This window comes from Carcharodon carcharias, chromosome 18 (assembly GCF_017639515.1).
Source record: "Carcharodon carcharias isolate sCarCar2 chromosome 18, sCarCar2.pri, whole genome shotgun sequence".
Classification (NCBI taxonomy): domain Eukaryota; kingdom Metazoa; phylum Chordata; class Chondrichthyes; order Lamniformes; family Lamnidae; genus Carcharodon; species Carcharodon carcharias.
Genome location: NC_054484.1, coordinates 62,500,506 through 62,517,427, shown reverse-complemented (window position 1 = coordinate 62,517,427; position 16,922 = coordinate 62,500,506). Strand labels below are relative to the sequence as shown.

Here is a 16,922-nt window from a genome sequence, read left to right as displayed (position 1 = left end):
CAGGATAAGTAAACAAGCAGTAAACAAACACACAAGACAGGCACTAAAAGTTTGCACAATGGATAACTCATAAGAATTTTGGTTAACCATCAGCTACAGATGGAATATAGAAGTTTGATAAAGTTGATCTTTGTTCCAGGTTTGGTGTTGGTCTTGATAGTTGTAGTGAATTGAAGAGTTGACCGATAATTTTAGGCTGAAGAAAGTCAATTGCTGGTGGTATTAAGGATGATGATGATAAGGAATGTGCTGTATCGAGAATGGGAGGGATGGTTCAGGTGCACCACTCTTCAATGAGCTTGTCCTTGAACATTCAGCAACTAGGAGCAGTGATGTTTGATGCCACTCTTGGGCTTCATCCTCTTCATGCAGCTCATCTTGTTCCCTTGGTTGATTGCCATGACAGGAAAGTGGATATCCTTTGTTGTCAAGTAGCCAGCCTGTAACTGGATGACCTGGCTGGAACAATGGTGGCACAGAGGGCTTGCGCAGGACCAAGGAAACATAGCAGTAGCCAGGAAACTGGGCACAAATCTGCATGATGTGCGGCCTGTTGTCACAAAAATATGGGACGTTGTGTAAGTGGAATCCTATCTATCAAGATAGATGACAGACTAGTAATGGGCTGCAAGCCAAGTAATGAGAGTATAGGCAATGGCATTTTGGACCTTAATGAAGTCTGCATTGCATGCAGAGCCCTGTGTTGTTTTATCCTACTTTGCTCTGTCTAAGGAGAAAGAGATGTAGGTATTTTTCCTCATGCTGTGCATCTTGGTGACCTTCTTATAGAGGAGCCCTACTAGGCCAGTCATGACTACAGTACAACTGTTGAGAAAGCAGTCAAAAATAATCTAATGCCAGCAATATCTTCTCTGCAGTCGGGATTATTTTTTACGGTCAGGAAATATCAAAATGTTGACCAGCATTCTCAAGTGATAAACCAGCAACTAACCATTATGTATTTGATGAGTTCTTTAAAAATGCTGGTAAAGGTTCTTCTGACTAACAAGCACATGCTACTGGGCAAGTTTATCACATTGTGAGTCAGATGTTGGGGCAGCCCAATATCATTAAAGGGCCCACCATTAAGACCTTTACTTTAATAGTTATCAGTGATTTAAATAATTCAAGTGTGACCCTGGATGCCTACAAAGTGGCCTGATTCAATAAGGTGGGCAACGCGCTTCCAGCATATAACATGCTGGGCGAGGAGTGCATGTTCATTTGGAGCTTAGTTGTCTACTTTCCACCTGAAAAAAGGCTGGGATGCCATTGAAGTTCTTGGGTCCCATGTCCAATGCCACAGGACATGGGTTCACCCTGAATGCAGCAGGCGTCAGTTTTGTTCTGTTCTGAATTACCACATGAACATATGGGTATAAATAGTTGTAATTAAAGAAACTCATCAGAATGTGGAACTGAAAGGAGGAGGTGCGCTCCACACTAAAACTGAGAGCCATGGCCAACTACGGTTCATCACCCTCATGATTGCCTCCTCCTTCTCCAAGCCTCACTGAAGGCTCTATGCCAGCATCCCAGCTGATTGCACTATGCCTGTGGGGGAGGGGAGAAGGGGGGATTTGGGGGGAGGTGAGGGTGAACGAGGAGGCCTGATCCTATTTCCATGCATACATATGTGCCTTCACATTTTAAGTTATACTCCAACTCTTTAATTTCCTATGAGACATGCTTGTGGTGTATGCTATTTATTAACCGTAAGACAGAAATTAAATCTCTTAAAAATAACCTCCTCTGAAGACAATCAAATTAACAATCATTCACCAAACTCAGCACTGTGTTTTTATGAATGGCTGCTGAATATTGAGACAACATTGATCCCTCCTGCAGGAATATTCATATATTGCTGTGGCAAACAGATAGATAAATAAGGGACACAAATACCTTACCTTGTACTATCAAATGCACTTGATAGGTCTTAGGGTGATGCTGGGTCTGTACTGAGCATGTGTAAGGACCTTCATCAGATACATCCACCTGCTGAATCTGAAGGCTATACTCTAAGTGAGCGCTGGTCAATAGAGTGACTCGAGGGTCCAGGGACCATTTGTCATTTCCAGCAAAAATGATATTGGATCGGTTCAGCCAAGCAACCTTTGAGATCCTGTCATCAACATAGCACCTTTAAAATAAAGAACAAAAACTTCCAATCAATTGTCAAAAAATAGCAACTAAAAGAAACAGCCAAAATATAGGGAAGTTCTGAGTCAAATATCTTAAAAGTTTTTATGCTGTTCATTCTAAAGGCTGATCCACATGAACATGCTGTGACTACGCTATTTATATGGAAGATAATGGATGGTTACATGAAGTGCATATAGAACATTCAATAGGCAGAAGTGGATTTCAATCCTTTAGCATAAACTGAGAGCACAAAGATTTGTCAGTCATTTGAGTTCCAAAACTGAAATACTAGCACAAATCCTCTACCAGACACCCAGCATGCTTTTTCACATATCTGTATGTATGCAGACAATTTGTATACAAGGCTAATGGTGACTAGTTCTATCAGCATAGGTCAATTACAATAGTTCCGAGTGATGCTGAGCAATACTGATTACTCAGCCATGAAATATGAACCCATAAAATATAGGAATCAGATATACAACTTGATGGGTGTGAGATTATCTTGCACTACAGGGGATTCATAATTTCCACACAAGATAAAAGGACTGTATATTTGCTCCTAAACAGGTTTTGACAGCGCACAAACAAGCCCCAAATCAGCAAGGAATATATGTCAAATTCATAAGCTGAGCTCCAAAATATTAAATTATTTGAACATTTTTTTCCTTTACTTCCCTCCTGAAACTAATTATTTGTGATATTAGACACAAATATGGTTGTAACAGATCAGAGATTCCAAAACATAAGATAATTAAAGCCAGAATGTACAAAATATGTTATATTTTGGAACTGCTACAGGGTATGTATTTTCATGTATTTTCAAGTACATTTAAGTGAACCACACAAGATTGTTTTATAGTTGGGATCTGTTTAAAAGGAATAGTGGATACAGTATCTTTGTAATTGACAGCTTTGAACACTGTAATATGTAAAGAGTATGTAAGAGAATAATACATTGAAGAACTGCTAAATCACAAAAGTTTTGGGCATCATGTTTCTATAGTTTATTAACATGTGTTTGGGTCTGCAAAACAAATTCATGGCAAAATAATTAGTATCAGATTATTTTTTCCATTAGGGTGCATTTAGTACTGTGCTCACAGGTCAGCTCTGTATGAAATAACACATTTTTGTTGCTAAATACGTGACTATGGCTGTTATTAGTTACAAGTTGAACATTCATGCCCATCATGAGGAATATATTATATAATTTAGGATATAATATAATATATTGTCTGGCAGCACCAACTTTTAGAAAATATTTATTTCAGTCATAATTAATCAATTTGAGACATTTATGATTTCTCAACTTTGAAAATATATCAGCTGAAACACAAAATAATGCAACATTATTTTTTCAAAATACAACATTAAAAATCTGCTGTTTCCTTTCTGTCGGGTTGGCACAGGGAGTATGCATTTTTAGCACACAGCCTCCAAAATACTGCTAGTGAAAAGCTGTCATTTCATAAATGGATACAGGTTGCTTCAAGGCACTATGTAATAACAAATAATGAAGCATGCACCATGCAGTGATGAATAAAGCACCTCAGAATCTGATTTAAAACACTGATTTTGGCTACCTCGCCAAATGAATTTTGATGCAGCCCCCCAAAGCACTTTTTCCAATGCATTCTTTCATGGTTTTATTATTTTCCAATTCTCAATAAAACTGCATACTTTGCCTCTTCTAATAATATTGGAACTGAGGTTAAACAGAATTAATGTTGGTGACCTTGAAAAGCACAAAATTCAATAAGACACGTTAGACCTTTTCATACATTTATAACAGACTACTACTCAAACATTAATAAAAGAAGCCAGGAATTAATGTGCAACCATCTGTGTCATGGATAGCAACTTTGTGAAAGGAGCATAATTTCTTTCCCACCCCCAAGTCTACCCTTACTTTGCTTGCACAAGGAAACTCAATTTTGTGATTTAGGAAGCAAAAAGATAATGTGCAAGATAGGATAAAATGCTAGCTTCTCTCCCATTGTGTTGCTCATGGACAAATTTATGAAAATAATTCTTCCTCCGAATGTCTCTCTGGGTAATGTTGATTTTTGGTGATAAATATGGGTGATATTAATTTTCCTGCCTCTTATATGTCCCTCAAATTGAAATGTGAATTGGGAGAGATGAATATTGAGCAGCTGAATTGAAAATGCCTGTTTTACACCATTTCCAAAGTCAAAATTACACTTCTTTGACTTCAGGTTTCTTGTCCTTCTGTTTCTCTGTGTCCTTCCTATTTGTCTTCCATTCTTTATGCTTCATGCTTTTTCTCTATTTTTCTATAAGACATTTTTCTCATGTATTATCTCTAGTTTCATTTGCAATGAAGTTAATGGAAACAAAAATCAGGAGAGATGTAAAACAGACTGCCAACTCACTGTTGCCTATCTTACACAATTGGCATAGAATCAAAATGATGCCATTAGCCTCCTGACCTTGATCATATCTCTCTCCTATGGTATTCTTGTACCTGGAGAGACCATACAGAAAGACTCAAGTTTCTCGAGAAGAAAAGTTATGGGCCACAATTGAAATGGAAAAGAAAATTAGCTAAGTAGAGCAGGCATATGCAGTTGTAAGGCAAAGAAAAATAAAATAATCGCAAAAGGATAAAACAAAGCTGCAAGCAAGGGGAAATGTGATCCTTTGCCTCCAAGATAGGTATGCCTGGAAAAGAATAATGCAGGAAAGTGGAATATGATGGAGGAAATGTTCAAGCAAATTCTCTGATTTTGCTGGGGGTTGGAGGTAACATTTTTTAAGGGTTTATCTTGGAAATTATTTCTTTGTTACTTATTAGCAAAATTAAAGCCCATGGTATGAAAGGGACACTACCTGCATAGATACAAAACTGGCTAAGGGACAGATAGCACAGAGTAGTGGTGACTTGTTGCTCCTCAGACTGGAGGGACGAGTACATTGGTATTCCCCAGGGGCTGGTATTTGGATGTATATTAATGACTTGGACTTGGGTATACTGCTCATAATTTCAAAGTTCACAGTTGATGCAGTAAACAATGAGAGGGATAATAAGACGTTGGAAGTACTCTGGTGAAATGGGCAGATAAATGGAAAACAAAATTTAATGCAAAGAAATCTGAGGTAATGCATTTTGGTAAGATGAATAAAAAGAGGCAATATGATCTAAATAGTACAATTTTAAAGAGGATGCGGGAACGGAGAGGCCTGGGTGTGTATGTACACAAATCTTCGAAGGTGGCCGAACATGTTGAAAAAACTTTTGAAAAGCACGTTAGAAGAAAAATAGAGTATACAAACAAGCTAAACCTATACCAAATACAGTTTAAGCCTTAACTGGCCTATTGTGCTCAGCTCTGGGCACCACATTTTCAGAAGGATGTCAATCTACAGACAGGGTGCAGAAGAGATTTACTAGAATTATACCAGGAATAAGAATTTAGTTGCATGGAGTGATGTGGAGGGAAGCTGGCATTATTCTCCTTAGAAGATTAAAAAGAGATTTGACAGAGATGTTCAAAATTATGAATGGGTTTGATAGGATAAATTATTTCCTTTTGGAAGATCATTAGCCTGGAGATATAGATCTTAGGTGGTTGTTGAAAGAACCAGAGGGTACAGGAAGGATCATTTATTTTTAGACAGTGAGTATTGTGATCTGGAATGCACTGCCTAAAAAGAGTGGTGGAAACAGATTCATAGTAACATTCAAAAGAGAAATGGATAAATACTTGAAGGAAAAAATATAGTGGGGCAATGAGGAACGAGCAAGTGAATGGGGTTAATTAGATAGCTCTAGCAATGATGGTCTAATTGGTCTCCTTTAATGCTGTATCATAAGAACATAGGGAATAGGAGCAGGAGTAAGCTATATAGGCCCTCATTTTGTTTTGCCAATAAATAAGCTCATGGCTGACCTTCGACCTCAGCTCCAGTTTTCCAGGCCTATAATTTGCCTTCAATTCCATAACTTTCAACTTTAGCTAACAGTCTGTAATGAGATTCTTTATCAACTGCCTTCCGGAAGCCCATACAAATAACATTGTAGTAATTATAGTTTGGATAAACATAGGACTGTAGCTTTAAGAATAATCCTGTGTTGTAAGATTACATGCTCTGTGTAAACTAATCAGTTTGTAGCATGAGGAACCTCAAGGGGAGAGTTCTTCTTTAGTTATAGAGCTGGATGCACACACATAGTTTCTGCTGCTATCTTGTAAATAAAGTTCAATTCTATAACAAAATCCACAAACATTCCCCTATCTATTAATTAAGTTTTATTTTTGTGTATGGTACAAAAACATGGATGTAATAATCATACTTTCTTCCACATTTTATGTGCCTTTGTTGATCACTCCTTCATTTTCTTTTGATTCTCAATAGGGTGGATGAAATGTATGGAATCTCCTTAACTCACAAACTCTCACACACCACAATGAGGCAGCAGAAGTCTCAATATTAAAGCACTATGTACTGCAATATTGCATCATAAGATGTTCCTGTCTCACACTCTTCGTTTATGCTCCTATGCTCAATCTTAGGCTAGGCAAAAAAAAACCTGTGATTGTTCTTGGCTAGTCACATTTAATCCATTGAAAGCTAAACCACAATATCATAACTTTGTTATTTCCTAGTTAGTTCACTGTCATTTAAATTTTGTGACAACATATCACATAACAAACTTATAACTATAACTCATGTAAGTATTGGTGTTTGCCATCAGGGTTGCCATTAATTTGCCAGAGCTCAGGTCAAAGAAACAATACTCATTTCACTCTGTCCTCCTGACACCCCAATATTAATTTTGAGAAGTATCATTAAACTTACTGCTAACATTTCCCTAATTGATCCTATGGGAGATCGGTATACCAAGGGTTAACATCCAACAATATTATCCAGCCTATGGCTGGATTGGATTATCTACCAGTGGACAATGGGCAATACTTTGAATCACAATTTTCTTTGCTACAGTGTAGAGATCTTCTTCCCTTGTCCTGGTTGATTAAAATATTTGACTGAACCAAATATAATAGCATTCAAAACTACATTTCATTACAAGTGTAGTTTTTTCTGATCAACATTTGAAAAATTCAATATGAAGAAGCATTCTAATGATTCATTGATTCCTGCTGCACAGCTATATCTTTGTGATTAAACTAAGCAGTGACATAGTGCAGGAAAGCGCTGAGAAAGGATAATTGCCTGAAAAGGTTTTATATACTTTACTCTTTTAAGCACATGCTCATTTTCTCTAGTTCCAACACTTGTCTATAGCTGTCATATCTTTCCTTTTCCCAATCTGTTTGATGGATGCAAAGTGGCAGATTCTGCAAGGACTTGCCTAGGGATAGCCTAATGTAGCTCACCCAGCTTCATTTAGAGGATAATGACAAGGCAGAAGGTTTGGAAGCGCTGCTATGCATCTGTTTTCAATGACACTCACTGTTTAAACTGTAGTCTTGGACTGACATGTCATCACATGAAACTGATATAACCCCAAAGAGCAGTATGAAACTAACGATGTACCTCTCTATCAAAGATGCGACATAAAACAACGAAGCTACATGTACATATGAGAACGAATATGTATGCACCAGTCAGGTATAAACAAAAGTCACTCTCTTCTAATTTTTTCTAATCATTACTGCTTAGTAATGATTAGTAAAGGCAGCAGGAATTTGTTTAAAAATGATGTGCACCAATATACTGCTAAATTATACACGGTGTGCATGTATTGAAATATGTCTGCATGGGTATTGGATTGAAAATAACCCAAATCTTCTAGATTTGTCTTAGAATATGGCACAAAAGTAACAGGAGTAAATTACTGATGCACAAACATAAACCTGTACCTGACCGAAGAACTTTACTGGGACTGGATCAAATTTCTCTATATATTAAAAAAAATGTTAAAGTCCCTCCTCATCATCTCCTCAAGAACATAAAGTTCCTGGATAGTCAATCTTTTCTTATAAATATATCCTCTAAAGTTCAATCAGCCTTATCCATGTGGCCCTCTTTTCAACACCATGTAATAACTCTGTAGCTTTGCTACTATATGGAACACAAAACTCCAAATATGATCTCAGCTTCAAAAAATGTTTTATTCGTTTAGATTTTTGGATTGCTAGATATGCTTCCAACATGTGGATGTTTCATTAAATAACAATTTGATTATGTCTGCCACACACACTATTTTCCACTATTTTGATGTGCAAGGCACCCAACATGAAGCTTGTCCATTTGAAATGGGCGTCCAGAGTTGTTAGGTAGCAGTAATATAAAGCTAAATTTACTTCAATCATTTCATTAGGATTTTGCCTCATCTCCTTCTCACTGGCACTTAAGCCTTTCAACCAGATATTCTATTTATTTTTCACCCTAAGTGAAAAAGTCACTGAGTCACTCGGGCTATCAAGACGCAGCAAAATGAAAGGAATAGAAGAGGGGGAGATCTTAGAGTGGGATAATGGGCAAGTCAAGCTGCATGGAAGACACCATATGCCAACCCACTGGTACAAAGGCCTTCTGACAAAAATGTACATTCCTCATTCTTCCGTGACTTATTAGTGCATGTATAGGCTTCCTCAGGAGCATCCAATCACATAATTTCATATTTTCAATGATATGAAAGAATGAGTGGCCAGATGACTAAGAACTAGTATATCCCACAGGTCTGGCAGCATCTGTGGAGACAGAAACAAGAGTTAACATTTCATGTCAGTGATCTTTCATCAGTTCGGATGCAAGATCATTGACGTGAAACATTAATTCTGTTTCTCTCTCCACAGGTGCTACCAAATTTGCTCAATATTTCCAGCATTTTCTGTATTTATCTCAGATTTCCAACATTCACAGTACTTTGCTTTTTCATTGAGCTAATATATTTTAATTTGCCACCGTACAATGATGCCAACCATTTTTACAGGTTCTGTTATACCCAATCAGTATTTACACATGGTTAGCAGAGAGGTAAATTATGGGGTTTACCATCTGCCGCCAGGTCACCTGTGGGTATAATAGAACTTCAAGCTGGCACTTAACCGCAGTGTCAGTAATGGTTAGCTGCGGCTTGAAATTCAGTTCTGCCTTCTTGCAGGACTATTGCCCTCAAAGGTACTTCAATTTTAATTTACAGAGCCACCAAACATAAGTTTGGGTGCTGAGCTGCTCTGTCTATTGCCTGCAAACCCATGCATACATCTTGGGCACCTTTTGCTTTCATTTTTGCTTGTCTTTTCTTAGTCCCCCAGTTCCATTAGTCTTGGAAGAAGAGTGAGGTGTCTTTTAAGGCTCTCCAAACTCTTTCAAAAATAACCCTTCTCTAACTTTTTCCCTTAATTGCTCATATCTTTTTAAACTTCACATTCATGCCATTTTTTGTTCTTACAACTCAAGTGTGTCAACTACCAGAAAGTCAAGTGGTAAGCATGGGATTTGAGCTAGTCTTTACATACTTTTATAAACATTTGTTTAGAAAGATACATGTTGCAAACATGCACCTCCTAATTCAACCACCACAGCTTCAGTTAATTCCTGCGGTGGTTGAATTAGGAGGTGCATGTCAGAGAAGGATTAACTTATGTTTTTTGCTGCTCGTCCAACCTTACAAGTGCACCCCCAGTTAACGCCCACCACTGCATACAATTAAATACAACTAATTATGTGCTCCCAACACTCATCCAAATCTGAACCCATAACTTGCTAATGAGTTGACCTTGGGAATTTTGTTGCAAACAACACACTTACATTTGAACCTGACTAAAAGTCTGCCAGTAGCAATTCAAATCTAAACTTCATTCATCATCAAAAATCTGGGCTAATGTGTCAGGTCATATTACTTTTATAAATCTAAAACTGTCACACTTTAAATTCATTTCAGAAAGCATTTTCACTCATTTTCTTCAATTAGTATCACAGAAGAATGGCTCCGATGAAAGGTCAGCAATTGAAAAGTTAATTATTCCTCTCTCTACAGATACTGTTCGACCTGCTGAGTATTTCCAGTATTTTCTGTCTATTTAACATTTTAACCAAGATGTTGCACAAGGAGCCAAGAACTAACACATTTGTCACAGGACTAAGTTTCCTTGTGCCCAGTAAAATTTGTTCAGATTCATCATTATCTTCAACTTTTTCCTCAGAATTCCCTTTGTCATAAATTATTTTGTGGATCCTGCCTCTTCTTCTTTGGTAGTTCACCATATAATGATATTTTGAGTCACACCTGAAGCACCTATTAACAGTTACTTGGGCGTTCGTGGGATTCATTCTCCAGTATTTTTGTTCCAGTTTTGTTTTCTGCTACAAAAGCTGGATCTTCTAAAAAAAGATTTCATCCTCACTTTGCCTGTTTCCAATCAATCCTTTATATGGATGCCTTTTTCCTGGTCTCTGAACTATTTTGAAATCTGGCAATCATGAGCCCTCTATTCTTTGCAGAATAGAGTCATAGAAGTCTACAGCTCAGAAAAAGGCCCTTCCGCCCATTGAGTCTGTGCGATCAAACACATACCTAACTATTCTAATCCCATTTTCCAGCACTAGACCCATAGCCTTGTACACCACGGCATTGCAAGTGCACATCCAAATACCGCTTAAATGGTTTGAGAGTTTCTGCCTCTACCAACCTTTCAGGCAGTGACTTCCAGATTCCCACCACCCTCTGGTTGAAAAAAATTCTTCCTCACATCCCCTCCAATCCTTCTGCCCCTTATCTTAAATCTATACCCCCTGGTTATTAATCCCTCTACCAAGGGGAAAAGTTCCTACCAGTCTGCCCTATCTATGCCCCTCATAATTTTATACACCTCAATCATGTCCCCCCTCAGTCTCTGCTGTTCCAAGGAAAATAACCCCAGTCTATTCAATCTCTCATCATAACTAGCCCGTCCTATTTATTCCACAAAACCAGAAGGAAATGACTATTTCCCCAGGAATTTTGTAAGGCGGCAAGCATCTGATTTAACAGAATAAAAGCAAAATACTGCGGGTGCTGGTGATCTGAAATAAAAACAAAATGTGCTGGAAAGCTCAGCCGGTCTGGAAGCATATGTGGAGAGAGAAACAGAGGACAGAATTTTATGTTCAGCATGGGGGTTCACACCCAACATGCACGAACGTAATATGACATGCAAGACATTGGGCATTCACACAATATTTCATTCGGCAAGCGCGCGCTGGAGTCAACTGCACACCCGCCCATAATTGAAAGGCATATTAAGGCTATTAACGAGCTAATTAACTTGAAATTTATGCTGCCTGTCTAACCTCACGGTTGGCGAGCAGGCAAAAAGGTCAAGCAGCCTTTACATTTTTAGGAAACCTTAACCACGAGCGGGATGAGGCTTCCTAAAGCTAATCAAATTAAATAAAAACATTATTTTGAAATTAAAAACATGTCCCAACTCATGTGACACAGTCACACACGAGGGGACATGTTTCATTAAATTTTTATTGCATTTATTATTTTTTTTAAAAAGCGCTTCAATCACCCTGAGGTAGCTTCATGCCTCAGGGAGATTGAAGCACTCTTTTGTGCGCATGCATGAACTGCGCGCAAGGGCCGGCTCTCCGTCCTTCCCCCTGCCTGCACAGTTAGCACTCAGCACTGCCGCTCGTGATTCACACAAGGCGGGCCTTAACTGGCCTGTCTGCATGAAATCGCGGTGCAGAGCCGATCGCGGGCGGCGGTCAGCTTCCTGCCCCTGCTGAACCCACCCGATGAGAGAAAAATTCTGGCCAGAGTTATGTTTCGAGTCCAATACGATTCTTCTTTGGTTCTGAAGAGGTCATATTGCACTCGAAATGTTAACTCTGTTTCTCTCACCACAGATGCTGCCAAACCAGCTGAGTTTTTCCAGTACTTTATGTTTTTATTTCTGATCCAACAGGATTTCCTTCTCCAAGACCTGAACAAGTTGTCTGTCCACTTGAGACACCTTAGCACGTTCCAGTAATTTAAACACTTGTGCCAATCCAGGGATCCCCAAATTGAATTTCATCAATCTTTTAGATACTCTGTTAAAAATCCATGACATACTCTCCCATGGAATGACATGTTTTTTTAAACTTATACCTAATTCTAACCAGACCTCTCAGGCATTTAATATATCATTGTTCTTTTAGATTTCATTTACTTTTAATTTTCAAATTTCAAGAACTTAAATAGAAAGTCCAAACATTCATCACTATCCAGGCACCCATCTCACAGAATACTTTACTTCTTATTTTATCTCTGGCAGAAAGTGACAATGCCAAAGCCATACTCTTTGGCAGCGATGTAACGTGCATGCACATGTGCATCTCATTCTTCCACTGATCATGTGGTTCAGACTCTGAGAACATTGGAGGGTAATCATGTCCTGACAATTTATTATTGCTTTCTACCATTTTCCACAATTGTCACTAAGATTTTAGTTTTCTGTCGGATTTTGTTTCCTAGATTCCAACCTTCATCTTAGGCAACCATCCTCTGCTGCCATGCATTCCTCCAGTAAGTCAGGTGGTGAAGGTGGAGCTAATCATTACACACTCTTATAAGCATTTCATTTATGGAGATATACATTTCAAACATGCAGCTCCCAACACAATCACCACAGTTTCAGTTTATTTATGGAAGCACAAGTGAATGCCAGAAAATTACCACTACTTGCATGTAATTGATATACAATTAACAATGTGCTCCCAACACTCATCCAGATCTAAAGCTATAGCTTGCTAATGAGTGGACTTTGGGAATTTTGTTGCAAATGATGCATTTGCATTTGAGTATGGCTAGAAGTCTGCCTGTGGCAACTCACATCCAAACTTCACACTTTCATGGAAAATCTAGGCTAATGTGTCATGTCATACTACTTTTATAAAGCCAATACTGTCTCACTTAAATCTCATTTCAGAAAGCAGATTCATTCATTTTCTTCACGGAATATCTGCTGTCAATTCTTGTACAGGTATTTCTCACAGAGAAATCAAATACTTGTTTGAAGAACATTCCCCTGCAGTTAGGCTTCTTTTCAGAGTTTTATGTTTTTTTTAAAACTCAGGCTGTTTACATTATAAAGTGTAAAGTCTTACCTTCCCCAACAATGGCAATGAACACAATAATTTATTTTATGGCCTGAAATCTTCAGTCGGCATGCAGGGGCGGGCCCAACACACTGGTGCATAAAATGAAGCGCGATGACATCAGGCGGGCGTCCCGACATCATTGTGCTGTCTCGTGATGTTTCATTCGGCAGGCACACACCAGGAGTCGGCAGCGCATCTGCCAATAACTGATAGGCCTATTAAGGCCATGAACAAATTAATTAATGTAATCGTCTACACTACCCGTCCAACCAAGCAGCCTTCACGTTTTTTTAGGAAACCTCATCCACGAGTGAGATGAGGTTTCCTAAAGCTTTTACCACTTAAATAAATCTGAAATATAAAAACATGCCCCATCTCATGTGACACAGTCACATGAGGGGACATGTTTAATCAAATTGTCAAACCATTTATTTATTTATTTCAAAAGCATTTCAATGCCTCCATGCCTCAGGGAGATTGAAACGCTCTTTTGCACGCATGCGCATGCACGAAAGAGTGGTGGCCCCGACTCTCCCTCCTCCCCCGCCCTTACAGGTAGCGTTGAGAGCTATGGCTCGTATATTATGCTGGGTGAGCCTTAATTGCACCACCCACATAAAATGGCTGTGCGGAGCCGATCACGGTGACGGTCAGCTCCGCGTCTCCCCCGCCCACTCCCACCGAGCACCAACTGAAAAATTCAGGCCTATAAGTATTTTCAGTGAATTTCCATTATCTGCCAAAGTTCTCTTTGGAGACTAACATTTTGCACAGTGTTATGCTCAGGTGACTAGGGATGACCTAGCTTCCTCTATTCAACCTCCTCAGTTGTTCACAGCAAAGGTTTAAGTTTGTTTATTACGAGGCTATGCCTTTTCTAAATCAGAATGTATTTAACGATTTAAGTTGTGAGCAATAATGAAGCAATTAAACAAGGTTTTCTTGAGTCAAAGAAAGGGCAAATTTATTACCACTAAGTCCAAGAAAAATAATAAAATCACATCAAGTGGCTGTCATACAATCATTCAGACACGCACGCACGCACACACACACACACACCAGAATAAGGGGAGCTAGAGTCCAATAAAGAAAAGGTAAAAGAATATATGGTTAAGAGTCCTTTGATTTTCCTGGAGGGATAGATTTAAAAATTGCAGCCAATTTAGGTCAGTTGGTTTCTTGGATGCGGTCAGAAGTAGAAAATGTTGCAATAGTTACGAGATCTCGGTTCGCTGGTAGGTTTCTGGTAGAGTTAGCTTCTCAAGCTGGCTGACACTCTTAATCCAAAAGAGAGGAGAGAAAGCAGCCCTCAGCCTGTTTCCTTGGCTGATGACTTGATTGATACTGCTTATGTCACTTTAAATCTCTCTCTGGTGGCTGGGCAGCATTGCCTTGAAATACTCCATCCATTGTGTATTTCCAAGAGGTTTTGGGTATGTTTGTCTGTGGTAGCCATTGTTTCAATATCCAGCACCTTGCATTTTTAATGTATCTTCCTTAGACAGTTATGAGTTTCAATGGGTGGCTGGATTATAGGAAAGGTCTCTCTCTTCCCATCCTCTGAGGGTGATTTGTTTGTTTCTCACTTTCAGCTTGGAACCTGACCTTGCATTTTTAAACTGTTTACTCTGTCTCAGTTCAAATTGCAAAACTAGCAGTCAGTAAAAAGTTGGAAAGTCACATTTTCAAAGATAAAGGGGCATAGCCTCGTGACAACAGCAAAAGATAAAATTACAGACACAAAATGTAAAAAGGCTGAGTTCCATCAACTATAGATAACACTTGATCCAAGTGATCCCCTGGACTGGTTTTGATCACTTGAGGGGAATGGAGGGCAATGTTCAGGTAATTTATTTCTCTTACTGGGCATTGTTTTTTCCTTGTCTTTTCCAGGAGATTATATGGCTACAGTATGGAGTAGGGGGAGGAAGTGTTTCATTATGATGCTCAGGCTACACTAAGCGTGGAGCAGGCTTGATGGACCTTCTAGTCTTTATTGCCCTTCAATTTTTCATGAGTGTATGTTCATAACTGTACAAACAAATAAAAGGCAAAAGATTTGCCTACAGTGCAGGATCCGTAAATATGACAGTTATATTATGTCCTTGCACATTAGGGTAAATTTACCAGTCTTGTACTCCCACTGGGGAGCTTCAACCAAAGGGTTGGCTACAAATACAGGAGAGGGCAGAATCCTTGCATACTCTTTGGTGTAACCTCTTGACACATCTCCCGCTTTTATAATATTAATGCACCATATTAGGGCTTGAACCTGTACTGTTTGCTCCTAACCACATAATGAACTTTAGAACTCATGCTCACGATAAATATTGCATTATACAATGGTTAGAACTTGCACATTTTTGTTTCTATTGATGTGGCTCAATATACATGACTGCCTTACCAGAAGCTATGCTGTCATTCAGTAATGCCTTGGTGAGTTCCCTATTTTTAAACATGGCACACGGAATTATATCACAACTCATTATGTATTTTTATTTTATTTCAAAGTAAAGGTATAGACTGTATCGCACACTTACAACAATGAAATGCAATCCAGGGAGTAATAAAATGACAGGTTTAAAGTCAGACCAATCAGGAACTGTCAGCAATACTTTCCACAATGTAGACAAAGTGTCTTTAAGAAAAGATAGCTCAAATAACTCAATCCATCAAACACTTTTGTACAAGATCATCAGTGAAACGATTCAGTTAACTTCTTGTGGCTCTCATTTCTCATTCTTTGGTGCTCATGGGCACTGTTCTTGTACAGTATATAACTCAATTAGATCTATCTGAGGTATCAAAAGCCTCATGGAAACCAATATGGTGTTTTAATACAATGAAGAGCATCAAGAATACTGCATGATGAGAAGAGAGAAAATAACACTTTGTCTCATTCAGTGCTGGTGTGTATGTGCAACAGGTGTACATAGGAGTGTTTCAAATATACAGGTTTCCAGATCTTATGAATTTCAGTCTGTCATAAAACAGGAAGGAAATCAGTGATTTTTTTTAAACAATTTTATTTATGCTTCATAGGATGTGAGCATCACTGACAAAACCAGCATTTATTGTTTGTCCATACTTATCCTTGAGAAGTTGGTGGAGTTTCTTTCTTGAACAGCTACAGTTTGTGTAATGTAGGCACAGTCACAGTGATGTTAGGTAGGAAGTTCCAGAATTTCGATCCAAGGATGATGAGGGAACAGTGATCTATTTCCAAGTCAGGTGTGTGACTTGGAGGGGAACTTGCAGGCAGTGGTATTCACATGTGCCCACCACTTTTGTCCTTCTAGGTGACAAACATTCTGGGTTTGGGTGATGCTATTGAAGAAAGCTTAGCAAGTTCCTGCAGTGTATCTTGTTGATAGTAAACAGTGCAGCCACAGTACGCCAACAGTGGAGGGATGCAGGTCAAATGGATTGCTTTGTCCTGGATAGTGTTAAGCTTTTTGGAGTTGCATTAATTCAGGAAAGTGAAGAGCGCTCCATCACACTCATGACTTGTGCCTTGTAGATAGTAGAAAGTCTTTGGTGAGTTAGGAGGGGAGTCACTCCATGTAAAACATCAAGCCTGTGACCAGTTCTTGTATCCATACAATTTATGTAGCTAGTCCAGTTAAATTTCTGGTTACTGGTGGCCCCAGAATATTGGTCGTCGAGGATTCAATAATAATAATGCCTTTGAATGTCATAGCGAGGTGGTT

General features: G+C 38.7%; 1 protein-coding gene across 1 annotated transcript in view; it reads right to left on the bottom strand.

Moving 5' to 3' along the window:
* LOC121290458 (limbic system associated membrane protein) overlaps positions 1 to 16,922 on the bottom strand; it is a 911,106-nt gene that overhangs the window by 527,847 nt on the left and 366,337 nt on the right. The window contains exon 2 of the mRNA XM_041210895.1: positions 1,908 to 2,140. Within this exon, the coding sequence (XP_041066829.1) occupies positions 1,908 to 2,140 (233 nt within the window). The remainder of the gene's footprint in view (positions 1 to 1,907; positions 2,141 to 16,922) is intronic.